General features: G+C 35.0%; 1 protein-coding gene across 1 annotated transcript in view; it reads left to right on the top strand.

The window, feature by feature from the left end:
* LOC145665247 (venom protease-like) overlaps positions 1-18,996 on the top strand; it is a 111,564-nt gene that overhangs the window by 24,633 nt on the left and 67,935 nt on the right. The window contains exons 4-5 of the mRNA XM_081732539.1: positions 3,755-3,898; positions 13,279-13,387. Coding sequence (XP_081588665.1) covers positions 3,755-3,898; positions 13,279-13,387 — 253 coding nt within the window. The remainder of the gene's footprint in view (positions 1-3,754; positions 3,899-13,278; positions 13,388-18,996) is intronic.

The raw sequence follows: 18,996 nt of genomic DNA, 5'->3' as shown, positions 1-18,996 counted from the left end.
ACCACTTCTCGAAAAATGACTCCGAAGCTCATTTACCAAAGTTTGCTTTCTCTTTGTTAGTTTTATTTCTTTTTATAATTTTCTTACCACTTTTCTTTCGGCTGGTTTCTACCCGGTCAAAATTAGGCCCAACAATATCATTCCTTACGACATTTCGATTGTTACCACCATTATCACTGTCATGAGGAGTTGCCTCTTCCAGCATTTTATTTACTGCTTCCTTCCTTTCTTCGTTTCTTCTTTTCTCTATGCCTTCTAACTTTTTCACATATTTTTTCTTGTGGGCTCTTTTCTCTTGTTCACTCATGTCTGCTATTTTTTTAAAATTATTTCGCTTGTTGTTCTGGCTTTGCATCTATCTCTCTCTTTTCTTTTGAATTCTTCGTATAATACAGGGTCTGCTTTTATTCTTTCTCTTCTTCGTCTTTCTGATTCTCTTTTTCATTTTTCTTCTCTTTTCTGTTTCTGATACCTTACTTGGCCTTTTCTCTCTACAATTAACGCTTTTATTTGATTCCATTGTTTCTTTTTCACTAGCATTCTTTTTTTCTTGGTGCCATTCTCTCTATAAAATAAAAAAGTAAATCAATAATTTTAATAATCCAGGTTAATCAGCAATAAACATGTTTTTATTAGCTTGGACTCTACAAAGTGCACATCCTAACAAATAACGTCAAATATTTAGTGCTTTTGTTCAAAGAGATAAGCAACAACAAATGGTACAGATGTTATATTTCGAAATTTTACTCATGTATGACATTTGATTAAATTTTAATTCACTATTCATCAACCAAATCATATATTATTGAAGACAACATGTTAATTATATTATAGTAGCATGTTTAGCAAACATGATGGAATTTTTAGAAATTTTCCTTTGGGTAGCTCTAATAGGTAACCTTTCAATAAGAAGCTTACAGTAACTCAAATATATAACTATTTTTTATAATAATATCATGAACTGCTCATTATGGTAACCTTCATGGATCATGTGTAGCCCCCATGCTAGATAGAAACCATGGAGGTGCTTCCATGGAGGTTACAAAAGTGCACTTCAGACAGTCTGATACTCAAAGCTAGAAGACTATATATGCAATGACTTCGTTTTTAGTAGGAAAACTGCTATTTTAACAATAATCAATTGAAAAAACATTTTCAACATTTTTAATTATAAAACTAGCAAATACATGAAGGTTACAAGATCAAAGAGTACGCACCTATTTTGCACAAGATGTGAAGATTTTTCACGAACACAATACTGCACACACACTTATCAACATATCACTCACAAAATGGCTGCTCTAAGCTTCGCTTTCAGATCTAGAGACTGGATAGTGCTGCTTCCTAGTAAAGTTTCTGGTAATTTTAAAAGTACTCCATGGAGGTTACCTCACAACCCAGGGACAATATTTTCGCATTAAATAGGCCATGAAAATGACCTCAAAATTTAATTTCTTGCTAAGTAGTTTCATTATTTCTGTCTTACAATAGTAAATTGTGCGGATTTTTCACGAATTTTCTAGTGAAAACATGTTTTTCTCTTTTGTTAATGTTGAAAAATGTTGGTGGGGACACACCACGGATGTTACATTTCACATATTTTTCGCTTTTTTAAAAGCAAAAAAATAAAATAAATGTTAAAATAAATTCTGGGAACACAAAGTACTAATTATTTTTTATTTAATAATAACTTTGTTACTTTAATATTGTATATCTAGAGGCTGAAAAATCAGAGGGACTGAAAATTCCCCTTAATTTCAGAATCACCCTAATACAGATGATGAATGCATGTTTCGTGGCGAAAATTACAATAATTCAAATCCTGGCGAAGTGTAGATTCGTGCGTTGTGTGCAGCAGATTGGTTCATGTGGAATGTCCTGCAGGCGAAAAAGATGTGTTTGTATGTGATTTTTGCAAATGACACTTTGTTGTATGTCCCCCCATTCACAATCTTTCATGAAAGCCATTTTCCTCCTGGCAGAGTGAAAAACATTTCTCTGCCTCACCTGTAGTTAAACACCGAAATATAGCTCCATAAAGTTGCTATTTGCAGTTGCATTGTATTTTATTTCGTTCACTGCAAACGTTTGGTTACAAGTACTATTCATACGTTTATGCTTTATTTATATATATGATCTGTCCCATATTTCTACCCCTATCTGCAGGATGAATATTTTGAAGCATGTTTAATTCTTTATTGTATACTCGTGGTATTTTGCGATTTTCAAAATGGAACTTTTCTTCTATAATGCTCAGATATGTGACAATGGAACTTCACTCAAGTCAATACATTTTCTCTTAATACTTGCGATTTCTCACGAAGAATAAAATACTATGTCCCATACTACCATCTTCTCCTCTATATAATGTAACACACTTAAAAATACTGATTAAAGTGTAGAGTTAACAATTATGCCGAAATTTACAATGTGTTTTTAAAAGTTAGTATTTCACTACCTATATTCATTAGACGGAATGTTATGATATAAAATAGCTTTAGATTAACTACTTTGAAATCTATATCTTGGCATTTCATATTTTGCAATCAATTGAAACTGCTGTTTCTAGACAATCTTGGCATTTTATTTTAATGATTAAATTAAGGTTTTAAGTTTTAATGTATACATTCTGGGCATAACATTCTCTATTGTAACAAAATTGCATTTTAGATATGAGAGTAACTGGAAGAATAAATTATCATATTTGACAAAACAATGAAGAAATTACAATGATATGCAATGATTGTTTATGTGCATGTTAAATCTATAAACTGTTGTACTAATTAAACAATTAACAATCGTTTGCCATAGCGCATTTAAGCTTGGCAAGTGATGCAGCGTTTACGAATTGTACACTCCAAGGATGATATTTTTTTTTTTTTTTTTGAAACTTTTGATATTGACTACAGCAAACTGGAGATTATATAAGTTGCAAAGATCTATATATTGCTAATAATGCAATGTTAACAAACAATGTTGCAATCTTTTTCAGATCGAATTGGATCTTTAGCATTTGATAATACTAGTGATTCATTCTGTTAAGAGGATTTCTACAGGGAATTTCCCCGACATTCCCCCAATTTCCCCTCTTCGTTATGGGCCCCATTACGTAGCACCTCTGGAAAGCTTCTTTCTTGCTAAACAGAATGAACTATAAGTTATGACTTTCCAATGAACAGTGTTGATGCAATAGCTATTTCAGTGCAGTCTACAGTTTTCTTTATAGTAACAAAGTTAATGGGTCCAAGGGATTTGCTCCGTTGCCTATAGCACCTAATGTTTTGTACATGAACATATCTTTGTTATGTTTATTGAACGGATTAGGTTTGATTCGGATGTCCGGATGACACGTTCATGTCCGTTTTTTGTGAAATTGAATTGAGTGCTAAAATTTATTAAGTAATTCTAAATTTTTCTGGGGCTGAGAAGTAAAGTATTATAAGTCATAAAATATTAATTTCACAGGATAAGTGCAAAAATGTTTGCAAGATAGTATTTTGTTGAATTGCGTCGATTATTTGAACAATGGACGGAAAAATTGTTCACTTCCTGCTTTCCAGTTGTCCACATTTCAAAACGTTCCTAGTGTGTTCCTCGTATTAATGTAAGTAAAGAAAAATACGAGAACTCAATTTCGGCCATAAAGTGACTTGGCATAGTTTACCTCTCAGCCCCAGTTTTAAAGTCTATACACTTATTAAAACGTTAATTGAACAACATAAATTCAACTAAAATCTAAACATGAGATTTACAGGTCAACCACTCTACGACCCAAGAGACCATGCCAACTGGAAGTTATTACCTAAAAAATGTGGGAGCAGCACTGCCGATCGAATAATAGGAGGACGAGAAGCAGCTATCGGAGCATTTCCATGGATGGCCAGAATAGGATATACCAGTAGGTTATATTTTCTACTAGGTATACTTTAAATTGTTTATATCCGTAGCATTTTAAGAGGTATTCGCGTACCTAATATTATATAGTCTTACTGTTGCAAGTATGTGTATTAAGAGAATACAAGCAATAGATAGAATGAGCTCTTTAACAATCTATTTTTTTCCATAAACATCACATAAAGAAATAAACAATTTGCTTCAACAGAACCAGTAATATTTTAGACCATAAAATAACTCGGACAGGGAAGTAGACATAAATACTGATCAAGGTGTGCAGGATTGCATGACCAAATGGACCTATTTACTAGGATTAGATCCTCCAGCACTCGAAAGAAGATATATCCAATCAGCCTGGGATGAGCCTATAATAAAGCTCCATATAATTTCACTATTAAGATCAACTGGTAACCTCGAAGACAAAGCAAGGCTTCTTGCTGTCACATACCCTGAAAACGGAACATGGCTTCAAGTCTTACCTTCGTCTTCATTGGGCTTACGTCTATCTAACAAAAGTCTTCGACAAGCCACTGCTCTACGCTTAGGAGTAGATATCTGCGAGCTACATCGTTGCTCCACATGTAACGCCCATATACAGTAAGGGACACTTCTGGATGGTACAGCCATGTGGATATTTACAGCTAAAGTGCTCCATCAGTTGAGTCCGAAGCATTTGCCGGGAAGTATCCAACCAAATTAGCTGTTAATAAAGGAGGGTGGCATAATCGCCAGGCACTGGAAATTCCCGTACACTTGGGCGATATTCCCACTACCATCTACAGCATCATATCTCCAAATGAAATGAATCTTAGACGTGTAGTTCTTATGACAAACATATTACTCGATATTTGTCCTATTTGTGGAGATAAATCGAAACAAAAAATTAAAGTCCAATCCTGTTGCTGTTGGAATGAACACTCTTTCAGTCGTTTGATCTGAAATGACTTTGCAGAGTCTGAATAAATATTCTGTCACTTCAGGAGGATAGGAAGAGCGGGTACTCCCCCCCCCCCCCCGTCCTTCAGTGTGAAAACACATACATTTAATCAAATGCTTAGTGAGAGTGAGCCCATTGGTATAGCACTTTTATGATTTCAAATTTTGATCCCACGCCATCTCATGCCATAGCTGATGACATTGCAGAACGAGAGATGCAAATATGATGAGAGAGAGACACAGTCACATGCGCACATTTATAATTTGAGACAAAATGATCGGATAGCATCCATATTTTGTCGAAAATTTTGATTTTTTAAGTAGACATGTAAAAGCTCACCCGAACTTGAGAGCATCCCACTACCAATTGTTGAATTCAAGTGGAGAACTCAGTTTAGAACATCAGATGATTACGGAGGGGTAGAAACATCATAAAGATGGGAAACAAGCAATGAAAAAAGTCGAACAGCCCTGAACAGGGTTCGAACCATAAAACTCGTGATTATCAAGCAACGACTCTAAAAACTCATCCACGGAGCCACAAGAACGAACGGCAGTCATATGTCAGACAGAAAACGTTTGATACTTACAAAACGTTTATTTGTAAGCGGGAAAGCTAGCGAAATTCCCCGTCTCTAATTTCTCTTTCTCTGGCACTAACTTAATTATTGTTGTCCCAGCCTGGGAAGAATATTTTCCACCTTCTAGAAACTTTCCTAACAATTTTCATACAGTTATATATAGATGCACAAAACATTTATCCATGGCTGTTATGCACAATTATACTTACACAAAACAATTACTTCCAATTCTATTAATTCCAGTACCAAGTAAACAGAAATACTGGAAATGGAATTCTATATCTGGCCAATAGTCTTGCAGAAAATATCCAAATTCAGTTTTTCTATTTGGAGAGAGAGGGGACCATACACGCAAGTTGTGCCCATGAGATTTGTTTTTGCGGAGGAGGGGACAGAAATTTACACTGAAAATGGCAAAATCGAAGTTTAATTATAACAATTTTATTTTTAAGAACGCCAAATGCGAAAGAGAACGAATGTTTCTCTTTGGCTTGAAAGAATAAAATTATAGCTGAAGGTGAAAGTGGACAGAGACTGATGATGTTTAGGAAGAATGCATGCTACCAAGCAGTGGCGTAGCCAGGAGGTCTGGAACTTTCGGACATTTGCACAAGTTGATAAAATAAGGCCCAAGGATAGAAATATACCGAAGAAACCTCGCGATCGAGGTCGAGGTGTCACTCTCGATACCGACACAAACACATGGATTGAAATGGGTATGCTCATGCGGAATATGTACGCTACATCGCGACCTAAAGGTCGACTTCGAGGGTGAATCAGTGGTCGCGATGATAAAGAACCGAGTTTTACATCGATGTTCAGGGGAGCATCGCTATGGCTTATGTTCTCTTTGGTTCTTCCTGAAGCGCTGCAAAGAATAGTCTTCATTTGATTAAATTTTGTCTGCAGTGAATTCTCTATGTCTATACTCGAGAGGTTTTGCTGCACTGTTAAATTTGATAATAAAAGACATTAATAGAACTAGTGAGGAATGTTCCAGCAATATGGGATAAGAAACACAAAAACATAATAATAGATACGTTTTAAATAGAGAATGGAAGAAAACAGCAACTGAAATGTGAATGTCGGGTAAGTTATTCATATTTATTTGAGGATTATACTGTAACTTATAATAAAAAAAGAAGCTACTGTTAATTATATATATGCTCAAAAACTCCACTCCTCTCCTCCAATTCCGAGATTAATAAGAAAGGGTTTCTTGTAAATTTGTTACTTATATAAGGTAAAGAAATACCTGTAAAGACAGGCACATATCTATAGGGAGAAAATGTCGGATGATGGAATTGCAGTGACGAAACTTCATTTGCTAGAGTTAATACCGCCTCCAAACCGAAACCTCAAGACATACCTGTTTTTTTCAAGCACTTGGAGGGAAGGCCACCTGGCCCAGGAGGGGAACCGCAATTTTTAAGTTACCAAGAGCTAGCCAAGAGTCTAAGTTCTTTCCCCTCAAGAAAGTCAGTAAACAAAACATTGGTTACTACTGTGTTAGTTAAGATTTATTTGGAAGAACCGTCTGCTAAAAACTACTACCAAATAATCAGATATAAAGCATAGCTAATATTCAAAATTGCCCGAAACATGTAATATTTGTGAAACATAAGAGAGAGAATTAGTCCTGCACATAATAGTGCCCTTCGGTTATAATTTTAAACAAAGGAACACTTTCCGTTAGGTTTCTTAGATGAGTGGTTAGCGTACGGGACTTCTACAAAGAGGGTCACGGGTTCGGGTCCACGCAAAGGACATTGTTTTTTAGCAACATTTATTCTGAGCATTCCACAAGTTCTGTTAAGACTTATATGTAGTCTCAGGCAGTTTGAGCCGAATTTATTTTCAAATATGAGACTTCTTATTATATGTTTTTTTTACTTGCAATATTGCAAATTTGATTTCAAATCTTACAACGTTAATTTCACTCATTGTTCTACGTCAGATTACGATGAAATTTTGCACAGCGACGGCAGTCGGGTGATACTACAATATTTGATTCCTACTGTCATACGAACGTTTAAATATAGTGCGGAAACGTAACTAAGAGAAACTAGTTTGTTAGCTCGTACAACACACCACAGACCTCTTGAGGAATTTCATACAAATTTATCATATGTATATATTACCAAGGAGAAATTTATTGAAGTTGTATAACACTAAAAGAATCTTTGGGAGCAGGGGATTACCAGGGGAAGGGTTCGGGTGTGTGTACCTCAAATTTTGTAAAAATATTTATAAGAATTGAGGTAAGGTTTTGTTGCACTTTCTGTCTTGATAATAGTTCCGAGACAAATGGATTAAAAATCCACAAGTTCCGAGGGGGCACGTTTATAACAAATACCACAACGTGTCCCAAATTGGTGTTGAGTTAATATGATAATCAATAATAAGAATCTGTGAAGCAACAACACTTGAATAGCTTAGGCATGCCTACGGAATTAGCATAATTAAAGGGGGAAGTGGGATCATGAGATCCCACTGCGGGGGTCGAAGTTGCCCGCACTCTGAATTTGCAAAATAATTTCGGTTCTTTCTAGATACGTGTCAAAATACATTAAATTTACTTAAATATTATACTATTGAACGTATTCACTGTAGTTATTCAATGTGCTTAAATAATAGCTCTTTTACATTAAGTATTGCGGGCCGCTATGGCACAATGATAGAACAATCACCTCTTGTAAGTGGGGTTTTTAGTTCGATCCCATCTCGCGCCAAGTGGTCTCTGTAGTACACAAACACGGTGTGGTGGGTTTTCTTGGGGTTCTCCCGTTTCCTCTCACCCATTTGATTCCATCATTTCATTATTTTCATCATCACTGTCTCTCTTAGCCTACCTGGGACGTAAACCTGCAAGATTTCATTTTACATTAAGTATTATGTGATTCAAGGTCTGTGTAACTTAGGTTACGTCACTTTCTCAAAAAAGTACTTTCAGTAACCGTACTTCCTAATTCATGTCTCCATTGAATTTCATGAGAGAGAAATGTGCATCACAGTAAAACCAAGTGAAATATCACCACTCAATTTCAAAAAGGATAAAAGAATAGAAACTTGAACGTGAGACTGCTGCGTGGAATGCAAGTAGTTTTCCAATACACCATTACGACACTCCGCGACACATTTAATTTATAATCGTTATAATTTGTTAAAAATATCGTACTACTTTACCACAAACATAATCACATTACTTGTTGCCTCCAAATTGCAATTAACGTGGAAACGTATACTATTTGTTTCTCACGAACATGAACAGTGTCATAAACGATTAGAAAAAACAGAAAGGCCCTCATCCAGAATCGAACCTAGCACCTTCGGAACTTGAGACAGCAACTCTAACCACGCGACTGCGAAACAACTACTTCGTAGCGTCCTTATTAAATTATTTCCAGGCACAAAATTATCTATTACACATAAACAGCGAGGGATCATTTTACAATCACCTTGTTAGCCATTTTATCATACTATACACGCGTTCTGTTAGAATACTCTGAATTCTGCTGCGAGAGAAAAATACGAAACAGTAGTAAAGAAACGGAATTATCACTAATCACAATATACAAATCACGATGAAGAAGCTTCATAAGTTCCCAATATAGCAACGAAGCTTCTCGCAACATAACACAGAATATGTGTAGTGTAGTGGTTAAACCACGTGACTCCTGTTCGGCGCACTCGGCTTCGAACCCACAGTAGTGTACCTTGAATTTTTTCCTCAACAAAAAGACATCATTCTTGAAAATAGCTGCAACGCAAAGTAATGTAGAAATTCGTCAGTTCCTTGCAGAAAAATAACAATGCAGGATTCAGAATTGTTCTATTTAACAACAATAGTGAAAATGACATAAAATGACCAGAGGCAAACAGTACTTTCACGTCATTTATTTGTCCATGTTTTCTTTGTAGAAAAGTTGTTGGACAGTTGGCTGTAAACAATATTATCAACATAGTTTCAAATAATTTGATCAGTCCGTCACCGTAGTAAAGGGCCTAGCGGAATAAGCATGTGAAAACTGCCTCGCAGCATATCTGCACCAAATTTACAGTATCGATTAACATTTATGAGAAACTCAGTTTTTAAAATTTTGAGCCCCCCAAGAGCTTCGGAGGGGTGTTAGAAGGGGGAAGGAAACTTGAAATTATTTTCTCTCCTGAACGGCTCAACCGATTTTCATAAAAAAAATATGTTAGGTGTTCTCAACAAGAGAAAAGTCGGAAAATACTTTTCTGAAATTTTTTGGGGTTGAAAATTGAAATCAATTTTTTTGAAATTTTCAAAAAAAAATAGTGGAAGACTAACTGGGACACCCACAATTTTTTTGTCAGTTTTGACTTGATAGGGTCCCTAACAACATATATTGTTTTCATTTTGTTTGCAAGTGTACCTCATAGTGAAAAAAGGCAAATGTATCGTGGCGGACATAAGTTTTTGACCAGGTAATGGCGGCTTCTTTGAAACAAATGCATAGTATAAGAATTAAATCTGTCATATCTGTAGTTTCGTGTGGAGAAGAAACAAACTTGTGCACCAAAGGTTTTCAGAACAACTCATTAATATAAACTTTGCCGAAGATTATTAACTTATATCATCATAAAAGAAATACGAAAAACTTTTTGAAACGAAGAAAAATAACATACAACTTTACAAGCGGAGGCAAAGAAACCTAACGTAACCAGACTAAAGACAAATCATTTACACTGTAATGATTGTGGTTCAGTAGTCAAGGCGCTTGACGAGTAATCTGGAGGTTTTTGCATCGAATGTACGTCGAGCCATTTTTTATTTACTTAAGGAATTTTGATGGTGATTGATCAACGATGACACACGTTTTATTATATTCAGATATTTGAATACTCGCATGTTTCAATATTTGAAAAATCAAATCTTCAGGAATAATAATAATTATTATCTCGCAAACGATTAATATAATTAACGACATATTAATTAACGATATATGATGGTTTCGTTTTAGGTTAAGATATTCTGAGTCTGTTGTTTCACTTTTGAATGGGATTACGCTTCCCCATGTTTTTTCTTTATATATCTTTTGTGAAAACACGTTAATGAGCAATAGAAAATGCAACTGTTTTTCGATTCGTATTGGTTTGGGTTAACAGCTTGAAAAAGAAATCTTTACGTTTAATGTCCTACGATAATGTCTGTTTGGTTGAGGAAGACTATGATTGAAACAAGTGAATTATAATGGACGATTTGGTGGAATGAGAAAGTGGGAGTGTCCCGAGAAAACCCACGAGCACGATGTTGTCAGTCTCAAATTACTTGCCTTGTGAACGAACCAGGTAATACACCCATCAGATTGTTCAGTAGACGAGGTTTCAGTTTCGATTCCCGGTGGGAGAGCCTTTGAAATATTAAATGTATCTATGTTCGTTTCCCTGTCGTTCAAGGTTACTGGAAATAACTGTACACACCTGTTCAAAAAAGGCTGGAAACTCATTCAGAAACAAAGTCCGAAAAAGTGAGCCTAGATCCGTCACAATTCCCGGATATCTATACACAGGGAGTTGCATGTTCCCACCGTTCTTTATATAGACTCTAGTTTCAAACCGTACTGTCATTCGAGCGATGTGAAAATATATAAACAAAATCAAACTACTATTCTGAGATTAATATTGATTTCACACCTCATACACAGTTCCAATATGCAAAATCAACCATTATCTTAAGTAGAAATTGCTGAAAACGACAGAAAATGGATATTTAAACCTCCAAGTAGGAGCCTGTGCTGGAGCGATTCTATTATCAATATTATAACACAATCTCTTGTAAGTTGCGTCTGTGGTCAAGCGGGTTTAGTACTGCTACTGACAATTTTGAAACGAAGGGCAACGGTTCGATCCTCCGTGCGGAAAGTTAAAGTTTTTCTTCCTTTTTTTAAATATATGAGAAGATTTTATAAATACAAATTTCTACTGTGAAGTGATTGGAAACACATTATTCGACAAACTGTCACTTTTCAAATCCCTGTCACATAACACGCCATGTCCATAATTCATATACGAAAAACTCTAAAATTGAGAAATGTGAACACAGTTGAATATCTAAAACCACACGTGCAAATTGAAAATTATTAATATATATATTTCGGGAGGCTTTGCTAACTTCATTCTTGGAAATGTGAACATTCTATAAGATAATTCATTCACTTTACAATATTTTATTTGAATAAACATAACATTTCGGTAGGGGATCAAACCCGGAAGTCCCCTAAAATACACCTATATATATATATGCTTGTTTTTTTTTTTTTTTTTTTTTGCATTACAAAAACTTAGGGTACCTCATAGTCTGGATTCTTATAAAGCAATTTGAAAAATTATTTAGAAAATATGTACTGCTTAAAATCGGATTAAATCGCAATGCCAGTAATCTAATATCTTGCATTTTCATTTATTTACATTGAATGTGTCTTGTTTTATACGGTATAATATGAATACTAGCTGCTACATAATAAACAATTATCTATAGTTGAATTTAAGTATGAAATCGATATAGTTATTATAAGAAGCTTGTGAAAATGAAGTGTATATTAATGGTTGTATCTGAAATAGATGTTACGTAATGGTGTAATTGGTTATCCCGCTAGCTTTGGAATACTGGGCTCTTCAAACTGTCCATCCTTAGAGATGCGCAGAATCGAGTCGAGACAGAAGTTTCCTGACAAAATTCGAGATGAGACACTGCTCTTCCAATAGAAAAGTATACATTTTTCGAGTCGAGACATCACTTTTACAGCTTATTGTCGAGACGAGACGGCCTCAAATCTTGTCTTATGCGCATTCCTATCCATGCTACCTAGATAAAATAAATTTTGGATGCGAATATTCAATTTCTTTTAACGATAATTGTAATCTACGATACAGTTTGAAGTAAGATATTGGCTTGAACTGCTTTATTACCCAGTTGCAATTATATGTAAGTTTGGCATAAATATTTATTATTATTAGAATGTAAACACTGAAGAATATATATTAACACACAATGAGGAAGAACACAATGCTCGAAGTATCACGTATATTAAGAGAAAGTCCAATTAACTACAATTCGAACAAAGTCTAAAATTGTATCTACATTCCAATTAGAACGAACATTGTGTGAATGAACATTATCTGGTACTTTGCTAAATTGAAAATTCTATTCTTTCATTATAAGTGAGAACATACTGTATTTTCCCTTAAGAATGATTGAAGCAATGAAAGCAATACTAGCACAGTATCTTTGAAATATAATGGGTTGTGGCTCAATTCTATTTTCTTTAGACTTAGGCAGTGTTGTGAAGTTCCAAGAGAACAAAACCAGAAAATGAACATTTTTGTTGAGAAATTCTCAAAACCTCCCTTTCTTATTTCCTTGTTTTTGGAAATATCGATATACAAACTACTTATACTGATGGAAACGGTAATAAATTGCAATTCGAATGAGGTATAACTCGAATTTCTACTATGACTAGGGCTGGAGTTATATGCGTCTAAGAAAAATTCTAAGGTAAGCCCTACAAAAGTGGAAAATTTAAATACATTTTTTTATCTAATCAATGGCGGACGAATTCCGAAGATTTGGTTGAATATTTAATTTGACATGCTAAATAAAATCAAACAAGATATTTTTCTGTGGCTCCGAACGTTTGTTTTAAGTCCCTTCCAAATATCAAAGATTCAATTTTTATTCCCATCGAAAACTTTATCTGAAATAAATCTCACATTCGCTATTTTATCATGTAACATAGCCTTTCAACAAATGATCTCGAAGTAAGTTCAATCTTGTACAAGAAATATTTTACATGTAGTGCACATCTTTTGTATAATATTTTCTTATTTTTTGTAATTTTAGAAGGAGATAACAACAAAGTGGTATACGAGTGCGGTGGAGCTTTAGTACATCCTCGATACGTAGTAACAGCGAGCCATTGTGTGGTCAAACTGAAGGAGGAGAGGAAGGTGTAAGTCACTGTAGTTATTGTTTTAGGCAATTTAAGTAAGCCTAGCTGAACGTATGTTGTCTATTCAAAGTATATCATCCTAATTTGAACATAAATCTACATCCTATTTCCTCGCTTTATCTGTACATTTACACACTACTGAAGGACAGAAAAACTCACGAGAAAGTAAATTGCTATAGACAAAACACAAAAAGTTGTGTTTTAATGTATAAATGTCGGATTGAGTTCCTGGCAAACTTTGCAGAAATAATAGACGAGGTAAAATGGATTTTCCCTCTTACAAAACAATATTCGAGTACGCCTCGTTGCAAATCTACAGACCTTTGAAGTTGCAACCTTGCAATAGATTTTGTCATTCAAATTAAAGCAAAGCACCTAGAATGCCCGTCAACCCGCTGTACTTAACTTCTCCACTAATTGCCTTAAACAGGAATATCGATCTTATCAACACTTTAATGCCAATGATGATCTTATAAGCTCACAACACCCCTAAAATATTGAAAAGAATAATAGCGGGCCTTCTCTTTAATTCTAATGAGAACTAGGAAATGTACACAACATTTGTAATCTACCCCTGAGAAGGACGCTTTTCAAGAGCTTGTGGTACCCGAGATCTCACATTCAATAGAAACTGGCCACGAGCATATAGACATAGCATTTTAATATGTAGATAATTTCGAATATAAATAACCAAGGCACATCAAACCATGTTTTTGTAGAATTAACTAATTTCTGAGAGATAAAATGAAATTGTAGAGAACGTTAATGTCTACTTTTACCGTTATTGTCTTCGGTGAAAATCCATAATAGTTACTGTCTCTTATGAATGACATCATTAAGTAAGATATACAGGAAGTTGTCTTGTTTCTCTAATAGTGTCTCTAGACATTGTTCATTCAACTGACGAACTCAATTATATTAGTAATTTGCCAGTGTAGATTAGGAAATGACTTATTAAATGTTTCGTGTGGATCATTCTATTTTAGGCGTCAGGATAATCGAACTATTGAAACTATGAAAAATATCTGATAAGTTTTGGAATGTAGGTATGATGAAAAATAGAGGAAACTGACTTGGCCTAAGTGCAACATGATGAAGAAACGCTAGAACCAGTTGCTGTACTTTGCGTCCTTATGCAACCGAGAGAACGGGGCTTACTTTAATATGAGCTCTGACTACGACAGATGCTAGAATCCGGTGTCATTGGCGCGAGCAAGACCATCACGCAAGATTAATTTTCAAAGTATAGTTTGTTACCATCCACTATCTCGCTTTAAAGATAGCTTGAATACAGAACCACGCCACCGCAGCAGAATAGGAAAGAATAATACGAAAAGGAAATAGCTTAGGGTTTCGTTCGACAACAAATTTAGTTTGAGCTTTCTGTGCTGGTCTAGTAGCTAACACCTTCACCTTAAGAGCACTTAGTCCTGAGTTCGACTCTTAGTGAGAGTAAAAATCTAATGCTACAATCAATCGCTTTCATTAATCATTCTCTCCTTTAGTCTAAACTACTGTTTCTCAACCTAGCGTCGTGACCTCTAGCGGGTTGCGTTAGGGTTTCATGGGTGTCACGAAGATAAGCCGAAGAGATAAAAACATAAATAGAATCTTATACAGGAAAATATTTTAAAATATCATTTTGAATTTTGCTCTGATAGGAATATTTTTATTTTTATACATACTGTTAAGAACAACAAAAATAGGTATAGTAAAGTGGTAGAAAAATTACCGATCTAGAACAGAACATAATAAACCATAATAGAATATTTCAGGTCCCGCCTGATCCGAGGGACTCGGTATTCCAGTGTCGCACGGTCTTCCATTTCACACGTATCGCCCAAACCTGAACACCCTGAAAACTTTTTCTGTCTTTAGGGGTGCATTCGTTCACTTTTATGAGCACTTTTTTTCATACCCTTAATTAACATAGCAGAGAATGAACCAATAGCAGGTGTATACTCGTTCTCTTTTTCAACCCCTATGTAACATAGCAGAAATTACATAAGACTATGAACACAGACGAACATCTATATTAGCAACACAACAATGTAACAAGCCTAAGGGTGTACTCGTTTCCATTTATGAGAACATTTTCCAACCCCTAATTAACATAAGAGAGAGATTACATAAGAGTATGAACACAGAGGCAACGAACGCATATTTTAGTAGCACTCCTATGTAACAGCAAAGATTACTAACATAACATAGAATAATGGGGGATCTACTTGTTCTCTTTTTCACCCCTATTTTAACACAGCAGAAATTACTTAAGACAATGAACACATAATTCAATCAGAAATTAAAGAGAAACTACGAACATTTATTTTCGAAATCCATAATTAACATAGCATAGATTACATAAGACTATGAACATATATTACAACCCTATTTAACACAGCAGAGAATGTACCAATAGTAGGTGTGTAATCGTACTCTTTTTCAACCCGTATATAAGATAGCAGAAATGACGTAAGACTATGAACACAGAGATTACGAACATTTATTTTCACAATCCCTAAACAAGAAAGGCTACTACCAACTTTTTAACCCTTATGTAACATAGCCTAGGAGTGTACTCATTCTCTTTTAGGACCAATTTTTTCAATCCCTATTTAACACAGCAGAAACTATCAACTAATAGAAGAGGCGTACTCGTTCTCTTTTATAGTACCTTTCTTCAAACCCTAGTTAACATAGCATAGATTACATAAGACTATTAGCACATTTTCCAACTCTATTTAACATAGCATAGATTTGGCCAGGTATATTAAACTGTTTATGACATTTTAGGAGTATACTCGTTCCATGTACAGTGAAAAATTACACAAGCATTCATCTAGTATTATGTTTCAAAACTACTGACCATCGAGGTCAAAGGTCAAATATCTAAACCCAAATAACTTGTAAACGGAGCCACACATTGAGGTACTTTTTCCACAAAAGATAACGAGTATACCCCTGCTATTAGTTCATAGTCCCTGCGTGTTAATGGGGGTTGTAAAAAGTGGCCATAAAAGAGACGGAGTACACACCTAGGCTATGTTACAGAAGGGTTAAAAAGGTGGTCGTAGCCTTTCTTATTTATGGGTTGCGAATATAGATGTTCGTAGTATCTGTGTTCATAGTCGTATGTCATTTCTGGTATGTTATATACGAGTTGAAAAAGAGTACGTTTACTCCCTTGTTATTGGTTCATCCTCTGCTGTGTTAAATAGGGGTTGTAATATATGCTCATAGTCTTATGTGATATCTGCTATGTTAAATATGGGTTTCGAAAATAGGTGTTCGTAGTCTCTCTTTAATTTCTGATTGGATTATGTGTTCATTCTCTTAAGTAATTTCTGCTATGTTAAAATAGGGGTGAAAAAGAGAACGAGTACACCCCGCATTATTCTCTCTATTTTAGTTGTTATTGTTATGTTACATAGGAATGCTGCTAAAATATGCGTTCATAGCCTCTGTGTTCATATTCTTATGTAATCTCTCCTATGTTAATTACGGGTTGGAAAATGTGCTCATGAAAGGGAATTAGTACACCCCTAGGCTACGTTACATAGAAGTGCTGCTAAAATAGATGTTCGTAGTCTCTGTCTTCATAGACTTATGTAATTTCTGCTATGTTACATAGGGGTTGAAATCGAGGAGTACACGCCTGCTATTGGTTCATTCTCTACTAGGTTAATTAGGGTTGAAAAATTGCTCATAAAGGGGAACGAATACACCCCTAAAAGTGGTCGTAAGAGAACGAGTTTTCTGGGTGCTCAGTTTTCCATAGCTGAGCGATATGTGTGACATGGAAGATCGTGCGCCACTGGATTATCGAGTCCTTCGTATCAGGCGGGACTTAAAATATTCTATTATGGTTTATTATGTTCTATTCTGTTCCAGATCGGTAATTTTTCTGCTAGTTACTAAAGATGTTCAACAGGTGCAGAGTTGTTTAAAAATAAATTTAAATGAAAGAGGTACTATATGAAACTAATGAGAACTGCATATTGAAATACCAGAAAAATACAAATGCAACAAAACGCGTATATTGAATTAAAATTAAACTTGAAAGCTAATGAGATACATGAGCATGGTGTGATTTCACTAGTGCGGCAATGTCCAATTCAATCTTCGTGACGCATTTTATCAAGCCATTTAAAGTACTCAATAATGTTTTTAACAACTGTCCAAGTTTTTAAACCAAAATTAGAAATCACTTTATGTTTTTTTATCATACGTCCCAAAATTAAGTGAGTTATGAAGTTTTAAAATTTCAAACGCTCTTCATGTTGACCCTCGATATTTGTGATATTGAACTAACCAAATTTGGTTTTAATTCACTCGCTTTTAGGAAAGTTACTGTATCCACTATATACAAGAAATGGCTTCTACTATTATAGCAATAGATGAATATCGTGAGATCTACGCAATAGGATTATGAAAAATCGCACACAAGCTTATTACAAACCAGAAATTTTAAGGGGGTCGCTGGCAAGAGGATGTGATAGAATGGAGGTTGTGATAGGGATTAGATTGAGAACCATTGGTGTAAAGGGTATGAAAGTGGCACACTACAAATTAAATATATAGGTAGTTAAAGGGATATTATATAACCAAATATGTAGTATAAATGAAGGTATATGTGTATTTAAGATACTCTGTACTCTACTTAAGTACTTGAGTAGTAAAATAAATAGCTTCGGATAGTTTTCAGAACAGTAATATGAGTTTATTTTTTGTTTGTGGCAATGAAAACCATTAATGTGTTTAACTTAGACTTATCAAAGATTGTTAGTTATTAGAGGAAGCATAATTAGCCCTCTTGATGAAAAAGGTGATAAATAAGATACAAATATTTGCCTATTTTTGTTTTTGTTTTCGGATAAACTTCATATTTAGTTTCCTCTAAGTATATTGTACGGAATCAAAGCGAAAATGAAATGAAATATTTCAGTATAGCTTCGCACGATTATGCCCTTTGAGTTAAGAGAGGCGGAATGAAGGCAAGTGAATAACGATGGAAGAATTTGGGGAATGATAATGTGGGAGGAAATGGGAGTATCCCGAGAAAACCTACGGACACATTGTTATCCAGCACAAACTTAGTTGGCCGGAGATCGAACTAGGAACCTCACACACCAGATATAAGCTCTATACCACTTTTTTAAAGCTAACTAATTTACCGAACGATTCTCAATAACTTAATTTCCCTATTTACTACTCTTTTACTTCATTTTACTATTTTTCCATTAACTTTTTAAAGCACAGGGACACGAGTACAGAAACATCGAGGACAGTTAAAATCCCAAAGGCTCTCCGATCGGGAATCGAACCTGGAACCACGTACACCAAAGGCGCACGCGTACTACTGAGCCACCGTGCCCCCTATGTACGGAATCTATGAGAAAATACTTACGCTATATTGAATGCTGATAGCGTCGTCTTCTTGAAATACTCTTTATTTTCTTCACTTTTATTACTACAATAGTAGTGGAAAAAAACCAAAAGCGACATAGTTCAGTAAGCCGATATACCGCTATTTTTTGGGCTGGAAGACGCTGCTCTCTGGCGGAGACATTATCAGTAATTTTTACTCTCACCATTAGTTAGAGCAAGTG

Source organism: Thermobia domestica, chromosome 11 (assembly GCF_964235325.1).
Source record: "Thermobia domestica chromosome 11, izTheDome1.hap1.1, whole genome shotgun sequence".
In the NCBI taxonomy this organism is placed as follows: domain Eukaryota; kingdom Metazoa; phylum Arthropoda; class Insecta; order Zygentoma; family Lepismatidae; genus Thermobia; species Thermobia domestica.
This window is presented reverse-complemented; position numbering and strand designations above follow the sequence as displayed.